The sequence below is a fragment of the Coregonus clupeaformis genome, chromosome 35, assembly GCF_020615455.1.
Source record: "Coregonus clupeaformis isolate EN_2021a chromosome 35, ASM2061545v1, whole genome shotgun sequence".
NCBI lineage: Eukaryota > Metazoa > Chordata > Actinopteri > Salmoniformes > Salmonidae > Coregonus > Coregonus clupeaformis.
In genome coordinates, this window is record NC_059226.1 from 8,227,839 (window position 1) to 8,238,204 (window position 10,366).

The 10,366-nt window shown below is 39.0% G+C and overlaps 1 protein-coding gene across 4 annotated transcripts; it reads left to right on the forward strand.

Moving 5' to 3' along the window:
* The first annotated feature begins 2,533 nt into the window (after nt 1–2,533).
* LOC121551124 (AN1-type zinc finger protein 2B) lies at nt 2,534–6,980 on the forward strand. Of its 4 annotated transcripts, none has more exons than XM_041863676.2 (10): nt 2,534–2,708; nt 3,705–3,778; nt 4,077–4,171; nt 4,346–4,477; nt 4,585–4,736; nt 4,850–4,963; nt 5,288–5,378; nt 5,678–5,760; nt 6,262–6,346; nt 6,640–6,980. In XM_041863676.2, the coding sequence occupies exons 2-10, from the start codon at nt 3,724–3,726 to the stop codon at nt 6,679–6,681; spliced, it is 849 nt and encodes a 282-aa protein (XP_041719610.1). In that variant the 5' UTR covers nt 2,534–2,708; nt 3,705–3,723; the 3' UTR covers nt 6,682–6,980. The 4 variants fall into 4 exon arrangements, with proteins under 4 accessions (XP_041719610.1, XP_041719611.1, XP_041719609.1 ...); XM_041863677.2 differs by having other exon boundaries at nt 2,537–2,708; nt 5,285–5,378; nt 6,262–6,396; XM_041863675.2 differs by having other exon boundaries at nt 2,538–2,708; nt 5,285–5,378.
* The last annotated feature ends 3,386 nt before the right edge of the window (nt 6,981–10,366 follow it).

Below are 10,366 nucleotides of genomic sequence, written 5' to 3' on the forward strand. Positions count from 1 at the left end.
ATAATCTCACAATGTTAAACAGACCATGTGGATACTAAATCAGTCTCAAATAACTTGATAATACATTGACATGATAATGGTTCCCAACGTATTTACACATTTAAAATGTCAATTTGAATTGCTATCATTGGTTGGAGAACAAGTCAAAGAATGTTCTGCATGCTTGGAAAGTTATATATAGTTGTAATACTGAAACCGAATATTGCACAATATTTGACTTTAAAGACAGTGTTCATGCTTAATTGTGTTTTTGACCGAAAACAATACAGATATGGCCAGCCAATAGGCCTCTCAGATGCATGGATTATTAGGGACAATCACCATGTAGGCAGCCTATCTGAATTAAATCTTGCATAAAATTATTATTCACCAAGAATAATACTATCTTATAATAGAAAAAAATAAGGCGGGTTTCTGCCTCCTAAATTGTCATGATGGCAATTACCATCCAATTTAGCAACACCACCAATCGTATTTGTCTGGATGCTCAGGCGTTTTTATAGCAGAATAAATAAAGCAACCAAATCGTTATTCAGTTCTTCGAAACGCAAACGCACACCTATTGAATAGAAAAGGCATTCTGTCCCTGAAAAGCATAAGAAGCTATTTGAGTCGTTGTGAAGGTTAATGATATTCAAATGACTTGTATCTCGCCACATTGAAACTTTTAAAAACTGGATTAGATATCAAATAGATGATACTTGCAAGGATTGGATTTAGAATCAACGGATTATATGCATTTGAAGTTTGGATCATCCATCTGATTAAGATAATATTTTACCAACGCAATTATGAAACTTTTTTGAAAGAGAAACTCAAATTAGTAGAAAGTTACTTAACTGTGATGGTTTAATAAGAATGGTTTAGTAACTGGTTTAGTAACTGGTTTAGTAACTGGTTAAGTAACTGGTTTAGAACCAGTTTTATCATTCCAGAAAAAACAACCTTTGACACTTGTTTTTCAGGAGTGTAGAGAGACAAACTACAGAGAGGTATATATATATATATATATATATATAATTTTTTGTTTTACATTGAATAGGCTACAATACTGTAGCAGGGTTAGTTGTGCTATAGCTCTCACCTGAGAAACAGTGGCATCCTGAGATTGTCCAAAACAAAGTATGACCAAGGAGACTGAGAGGTGACTGGCATCATCAGGACAAACTGACCAGAAACCATGTCAAATTTGTCATCCAAATTGTTTGCTCCAGCAATAAAGGGATGATGGAGGGGATATGAAATTATTGCAATCCTCTTGTAATTCGAGCAGATATAGTGTGAGCAAAGGAAGAGGAATCCCAATGATGAACCAGATGTTCAGCAAGCGATGCCATCTGGCAGCAGAATTAGCAGCTTATGAGCCAGGTGCCTCTGTGATCACTTCTCCCAGCCTCTGATCATGACTCTGTACTGTTGCATAATTATAATAGTCCATTTTGTGAGTTGACTCTAACTATAGTACTACTATTTCCAGCTAGTTGACCTCTTGGTGATGTGGTTGGTCCTGCTATGGTGTGTGTTTATATGGATTCCATTGCCACTTCAACAGGGAGTTGCTGCTTTAAGTTAGGCTTTGTATCTAGTAACATAATCATTCACAATCGCTATCTATGTGTTTTTCATACTGATGTCAAAAGTGGCTACAACTTGATACTGTCAAAATCTGAAACTGACCAAGTAGGCCCACCCTCACTAAATTGTCCAGTGACACTTCTGTACATATCTATTGTAGCTTTATCTTTGCAATTACCGTTTTCCTCTGCAGTTACCCTTCTGTTAATGCATGCATGAAACTTGAGATTAGAGAGTGTATTAATTGGGCTGCCACAATAGAAAACACAACGCGGTCAGTCATAAACAATCAGATTTTGAGACTATGTAGACGTCTGAAAGAGCTCTGCTGCCATCATCTGGTAATGATATGCCATTACATTGACTGCAGTATTGCACATTTTCCTCTTTAGACTCACAATTGCTTCCAGTGTACACAAAGGTGCCTAGCACATCAGCAGTGGGCCTGTTCATCAGCAATGAATGAATCACCTATATCATCACCTATAGCCTATATTGTGCTGATGAGTAAAAGGGTACATTTATTTGTGAAACAAAGATATGTGCTCTGCAAATAACAAATCTCTGTTATTCAGCAAGTAAACAAATACAATTTCAAACACAAAAAAAGTTGGAAGGTGATAACTGTCCAAAATCAAAACTATAATTATTCTGCTTATTTTGTGTGATTTATTATACCCTAGTTATAGACCTACCATGATTCCAGAAAAGTGATTCATTCTGACATGGCCTTTCTGAACTAGTCTGGCGAGAGAGACTAGCTACTCACCTTCATATCTAGTCACAGTGACACAGCAATATTGAGAGCTGTCCGTGGTGCTGGTTTGAGACAACACAGAAATGTCTCAGTGAGACGTTTCGTAAAACCAGCACCATGGACAGTTCTCAACAACGTCGTGTCACTGTGATTGATCAAAGCAACGCTGCATCCTCCTGCCTCATGTGGTACATTCTGGAACTCTCTAGTAGGCCTACCAACCGTGAGGAGGGGCGTAAACAACAGTGACACTTCGATGTAGCTAGCTGTCAAGAGAGCTTGCTAGCCACTCGCTTCGTCAAAGTTCAACGTTGATCTCAAAGCAAGAGGGGAAAGAATAATCAAATAGAGCTGTCTGGTTGAACTAACTCTCTGGGTAAGTGAGAGGAGTTGTCTACTTTTGCATGTATTTTTCAATTTACAATGCTTTGCTGTTAGCTATCGTATCTATCTAGCCAGCCAACCAAGCCAAGGGCAAGGCAGGAAGGGTGTCTCCAATCCATATTCGCTTAGCGTTAGCTAACGTGATGGTAAACAATCTTCCCAAACGAGTCTGGATATTGTTGGTAAATATTCTCAGTTTCGAATTAACGTAAAGTTAAATTAGTAACTTAAACGTTACTTAACTATCAGTTAACATAGTTAGTTATCCTTCCTGTCGGCGCTAGTAACGTAACTTTCACGATAGTTATCTAACTTAGAATGCTAGCTAACAACGTTAGCTTATCAGCAAACTAGCTAGCTAGCTAGCTTCATTTTGTTGTTGTTGGCCTGTAAGCCAGGAACAAGCTCATCAATGGTATTCCAGAAATAACTCATTAGTTAACGTTAGGTAGCTTAAGCACAGACAATGCTAACATTGGTCTGCCAGGTAATTGCATTTATGGCGATTGTACAAGGAGGAGCTAGCCTAGCAACTAGCTAGCTAATTAGCCATGCTAACTAGCTAGCTGCCTGCTAGCAGAGAGGAAGACTGCTGCTAGATACCCCAAAACAAGTTAGCTAGTTAGCTTGTCAAAAATTGCTAAATGTAGGTAGCAAGAAGCGATGGCATGATGCAGCATTCGCTATCATATGAAGTCCTACATCTAGATGGTAGCCGTCGCTAGCTAACTGTGTCTGTCAGTGGACATTCTTCCACTGACTGTACACGTCCATAAAAAGCCTGTTACATAAGCGTAACTAACGTTAGCTGAAAGGGAAGCAGATAAACAAAGGACTTTTTAAATAGCCTACAATTGATATGCTGAATCTACTGTTCTTAAAAAATGAACTGACGCGGACCAAGTTAGTTTACTTAGATAATCTGTCACAGGTAAACAAACATTGTTTATGCATGATCTTAGCTTATCTATGTATCTTTCAATTGAAGGGTGTATCACCATAGTGCCATGGAGTTTCCAGATCTAGGAGAGCATTGCTCTGAAAACTCCTGCAAGCAGCTGGGTGAGTGGTTGCTAATGTAATGCTGTTTCCATTTACTACCTCAATGCCTCTGGGACCCTGCCAATACAGAGCCTGTTGTTTGTGTTCCCTTCCTGTCCTTTCTAGTATGGCTTTGGAATCTGTCAATAGTTGTGGTTTAAGTCCAAAGTCCTCCACAACCAATTGTCATGGGCTGCACTACCCATTATCATGATTGAAGAGTGATAGTGAGAATTTCATTGATCTACATTCATATGATGGATGATCTCCATCCTTTGCCATGGAATAAACACCTTGACATATTTCTTATATCTGACAGATTTCCTACCAATGAGATGTGATGCCTGTGAAGAGATTTTTTGTAAAGACCACATAAGCTATGCAAATCACAAATGCATGTCATCCTACAAGAAGGTACATTTAAAATTATTTAGCAACATTGTATGTTTGAATTAAAGAAAAGTTCCTGTAAAGTGCAGTTAGTATGTAGAAATGAATGTATGCTGTTCAACTTTATTAGTTGTCTGCATGTTGTCTATTGATCCAAACAGTGCTTTAATAAGGCTCTCTGCTTGATTCTGTCCCCAGGATGTCCAGGTCCCTGTGTGTCCTCTGTGCAACACCCCGATCCCTATCAAGAGAGGGGAAATGCCAGACATCAAGGTTGGGGAGCACATCGATCGTGATTGCCAGTCGGACCCTGCTCAGAACAAGAGAAAGGTATGGTTGATACTGATAGGCTTCTCTACAGGACCATTTACAGAAACTGCCTATGGTTAAAGTGTAGCTAGGCCTAATCTATGCTAAGCAACCTTTTTTTATTGTAGATATTTACAAACAAATGCTCGAAAGGAGGCTGCAAGCAGAAAGAAATGATCAGAGTGACATGTGACCAGTGCCACATGAATTATTGTCTTAAACACCGACATCCACTAGACCATGACTGTAAGCCTGAAGACAAACCAGTCTCCAAATCTGGGTAAATATTTCCCTCCACCTCTATCCTTCCACTTCAGATGATGCCATTTATTGATTGTGGTACACAATGTGAGCTTTTGTGGTATAATGATGATTACATTTGATTTATTTCAGATTCGCTGCTTTCATGCGGTCCCAAGGAGTATCCTCTAGCAGTGCCTCCACTTCAGGCAGTAGAGGAAGTTCTAGGCCCATTTCTAATGGGAATGCTAGGACCCAGAGTAGTCGGTGAGGATCCTCTTGTATTGATTTTCGAAACGCCACACTGAAGAACTACATGAAGCTTAAATAAATAAATAAAAAGTGATTTTGGCAAGCACAGTTTGCGGGATCGTCTGTTCTCTAAATTCATGAGGCATATTTTCACTAAAACACATGGGATGGATTAATTGACATGTTGATTTTATTGTCATTGAAATATACTGCACATGGAAAGGATGTCAAATTTGTTCCTTCACAGAACTTCTGTTACCGCTGTGCTTTCTAGAACGTGTTGAGTTGTTGACACTATAACCCCACTGAGCATTATTGCTTTTGATTTTCTCACAGCAGTGCTCAGGCCATTTATACTCCAGCTCCGGCCATGCGGCCCCCTCCAGCACAGAATGTAGTACCTGCTTCGGCATCCTTTCAGGCTGGCCTGGTATGCCTAACACTCTTACACCACTTGATTGAATCTACTGTAAACTCTCTTCTCTGAATAATTCCAGTCCATTCATTGAGATTCTGAAGTCTGGTCCTGTTTATTCATTGAGATTCTAAAGTCTGCTCCTGTTTATTTATTGAGATTCTAAAGTCTGCTCCTGTTTATTTATTGAGATTCTAAAGTCTGCTCCTGTTTATTAATTGAGATTCTAAAGTCTGCTCCTGTTTATTAATTGAGATTCCAAGAAGAAAAGAAAGCACATCCTGTAAGTGTTTATCTGCCTGTTGTGATTGCAGACTGAGGAGCAGGCCTTACAAAGAGCGCTGGAGATGTCCTTGGCTGAGTCGGCTCGCAGCACAGTCCAACAGCCAACACTCAGGTAATAAACAATCCCCATTAAATCCCATAATCCAGCATCACCCACACATAATATAGGCTGTAATCATGTCCAGATGCCATCAACACAACCCAGTTACTCATTGTTTTCTCTTCACTGGCTCTTACTCATGGAAATAACCCCTTGGATTTTACCTGGAAAATGAATCACAATGCTATGTGTTTGCTCTAGTTGAAAAGCAGGCTATTTGCTTACTATAGGAAAACACAATATTAATAGGTTTGACATTCGACTGTGTAGCCCATCTTTCTTGCCCATGATGACTACATAAATGAAGGACAGTGGTGCCCACAGTTCAGTGTTTATTCATGTCATGATGCGTGTTTCTGCTTCTCAGACCTGTGAGTGACTGACTGTATGTGTGTGTCTGTTATCCACCCTTCTTTCTGGTGAGTGTGTCGGTGTGCCTCTTGCATGCTCTCTGCAGTGTGTTGATAATGCATTCCTCTGTGTGACATAGAAGTGTTTGTGTGTCTGTCTCAGCCCTCAGGAGCAGGAGGATCTGGCTCTGGCTCAGGCCCTCGCTGCTAGTGAAGAAGAGTACAGACGCCAGCAGCGGAGACAACAGGTATCCAGAAAACTTAGGCGTCAGTAGCATGCGAACAGGACTTCACCTAGGTACATTGCCTCCATGGCGTCCCCTATATTCCTTCATCATCCTCACTGGGTGCATGTAAAGATCAGCTAAGGAGAAAATGAATGACAAATAACTTACCTGATGGACCTAATTAAATTATCCAATTTTTTTTCTCCCCATGTTGAATATTTACCGTAAATGGTGAGACAAGCATCTCGCCAATGATTCTTTGTCTTGAATTAAATCGACTTTTGCCTGTACTAATATCTTACTTTCTGTCGTAGGAAAGAGAGTCCTCCAAGCAGTCGTCCTGCAGCCTATCATAAACCCAGAGCCTTGTCTGAGCCCAAGCTGCTACCACCAGTAATCAACTAGCAACTGTGCTACATCAATGGAACCCTCCAGCAGAACTCTTAATGTCCAGGATCACTGATCCCAACTAATGAACAGTCTGGGACTTTCATAGAGATACATTGAATAGTATCACTGCTTTCTCTCTACTCAGCACTTCTAGATAGGCTTTCTGTCCTTTTTACCGATAGCTCTCTATGTACATATTTTCTATGTTGATCATGGACATTTAACCTCAGAATCAATGTTTCTTGAATAAATTATTTTAAAGATGTATTTGTTTCTGAAGCACGTTTTTTGTCCAAGGCATATATACAGGAGGATGACATACTTAGAGAGGAAATAAGTTTGGAGAACAGAACTAGAATGAGGTTCTATTTGTATGGGTTAGAGATAACCTATCTACAGTCTCTGCCCAAGCTTTGCCAATTACGAATAAAAAAGGAAGGTCATTACATAATCCAACATATTTAAATCAAAGTTTATTGGTCTCCTACACAGTTTAGCAGATGTTATAACGGGTGCAGCGAAATGTTAATGTTACTAGCTACTAGCTAGTCAAAACAAGTACACACTTGTCTGCATCATCATGACAACTGAAGTACGAGGTACATCGTACACAATACAACGTTGGTTGTATTGTGCTATTGACTAGCCTATTAAATTGGCAGTGCTTGGTAAATGTACTGCATTCAGGGAAAAAATGTATTGCATAATAAAATGAACACAAATACACTTATTGATTTCCATGATGTTGATGTGTATTATGTTGTTCCCCAATACATCCATCAGGGCCTTTGCGATGCAGTTCCAGCTTTGAATTCTCTCAGGGTAGACTGTTGAATTGAAAGGTAAGTGGATATAAAATGTTTTTTTTTGTCATTTAATCTGTAATGTCTGTTTTCAAGAAGACCTTAGCAGTTATTGAGCACCACCCCTAGAAAGCATTCCTAACAGCAAAAACAGAGCTGAGACAAAACCAACATGTGCAATATAGCCGGACTGCAGCAAACTGCAACCTCTGTGTTGTGGTGGGTCTTATTCATTACGCCGATTCTGTTGCAAAACGTTTCTTAAACGGAACAAAATGGGGAGGGACCTACCTGAATTTATCCAATAGAAACTCTTCTTTTGCTTCCGTTTGGTTCTTAAATGGTAAACGGTTTCTGTAATGAATACACCTCTGGTAAATCGTTCCTGTTCCTCAAGGAATCTTCATGAGACCTGTCTTTACCGCCATGCATTCATACTTTGTCCAACAGAGGGCAGCAGAGTGTTGCATGTGAAATCTTTGAGGGAGGCCAAAGAGGATCAAATTAAATTAAATTGTATTTGTCACATGAGCCGAATACAAAAGGTGTAGTAGACCTTACCGTGAAATGCTTACTTACAAGCCCTTAACCAACAATGCAGTTAAGAAAATAGAGTTAAGAAAATATTTGCTAAATAAACGAAAGTAAAAGTAAAAAATACTTTTGTTAAAAAAGTAACAATAAAATAACAATAATGAGGATATATACATGGGGTACCGGTACCGAGTCAATGTGCGGGGGTACAGGTTAGTCGAGGTAATTTGTACATGTATGTAGTGGTAAAGTCAATATGCATAGATAATAAACAGCAAGTAGCAGCAGTGTAAAAACAAAGGGATGAGGGTTGTTGGGCAGGTTCACAATAATGTTATTTTTTTTCTCTCCATAAAGAAGGCTCATTTGTTGACTATTTCATGACAGATTGGGTAAGTGCTGCTCATGTTGTCATGGCTATGAATGAGTCAAGCTAGTGTTGTCACTAGCAGGATTGTGGCACTTTAAGGTAAATACATTCTGAGTAATATTATTCCCTGATAAAACATGACCAAGGAAGCTAAGCATTACGTAAAGGATTGACAGAAAGCAACCATGTTCATTGGCAAACTAAGTTCATTTTTTATTTTATTTTTTTAGTCATTTAGCAGACACTCTTATCCAGAGCGATTTGCATAATGGTGTGGTTAATCACCTTCATTTAGCTCCCTTAGCTGTTACACCAGACCTCCTCACCCTCAAACATTAGGAAAATAGCACACTTGTCGATTGTCACAAAGTAACATTAGTTATAGGATTACTCATTTGGATCTAGTTTCATCTGAGCAAACAGAATAAAGGCACACTCCGTAGCTTCCTGCTGGCCAATCCACATCATTTCAACATGGAAATGTGGGTAATATTTGATTGACGTTGATCAATGAGATTTCAACCTTTATTCACCCCACTCAAAAAGACAGCCAGAAGTTTGATGAATTCCCAATGTGTTATCACTTTCAACCGTCTAAAAGCACAACCAAATTCCAATGAAAAATCTGTCCGATGTTTTATATAGTTGTCATCATGTAAATGTGTTATCACTGCGCTTTCAACCATTTAAAAGCATAACAAAGTTCAAATGGAAATACAATGTCAGATATTTTGTATTCATACAACAACTTAGCGTTATCGGTATTATTAATCTAATAACACAACCAATTGACCTGGGTTGCAGTTGAGATTACATTAAAAGTACATAGTGTAAGTGATCAGGCATAATGGGACCAATGTCATCCGAAAAGTTATATGTTTGAATTATCTGTCCATAGAACATTCTTCCAAGAGTCTTGATGATCATCCAGGTGCTTTTTGGCAAACTTGAGTCAACTTTTTGGATGACATAGGGACCCATTATGCCTGGAGAACTAAACACTGCATTCCACAGTAAGAACCTCATACCAACGGTCGAGCATGGTGGTGGTAGTGTGATGCTTTGCTGCCTCAGGACCTGGACGACTTGCCTTAATAGAAGGAACCATTAATTCTGCTCTGTATCAGAGAATTCTACAGGAGAATGGCAGGCAATCTGTCTGTGTGCTAAAGCAGAAGCGCCTTTTGGGTCATGCAGCAAGACAATGATCCAAAACATACAATCAAGTCTACATGAAAATGGCTAAAAAGCAACACATTTGAAGTTTTGGAATGGCCTAGTCAGTCCAGACCTAATCCCAATTGAGATGTTGCGGCAGGACTTGAAACAAGCAGTTCATGCTTGAAAATGCACAAATGTCGCTGAGTTAAAGCAGCTCTGCATGGAAGAGTGGGCCAAAATTCCTCCACAGCGACTGATCAACAACTACAGGAAGCGTTTGCTTGGAGTCATTGCAGGTGGCACAACCAGTTATTGAGTGCAAGTGGGCAATTACATTTTCACACAGAGGCATTGGGTGGTGCATAACTTTGTTTATGAAATAAGTATGTAATTGTTGTGTTATTTGTTCACTCAGGTTCCCAATATTTAATATTAGGTTTTGGTTGAAGATCTGAGAACATTCAGTATCAAAAATATGCAAAAGTAGAGAAAATTAGAAAGGAGACAAATACACTCACAGCACTGTAAATATCAACAAAAATCAAAGTTAAAGAATAGGACTAAATCAAATCAAACTTTATTTAAAGTGCATTTAAAGTTTGATTTGATTTAGTCCTATTCTTTAACTTTGATTTTTGGTTGAGATGGAGACGTGAATCCAACATATAAATTATAAATGATTAACTTGAAGATTACATTTTAAATCAACCAAAGTGTGAAACCCTAGGCCTATATTTGTCTATTTTTAGTTGAACCCTGGGTTGAATTGAAACAATAGCTGTT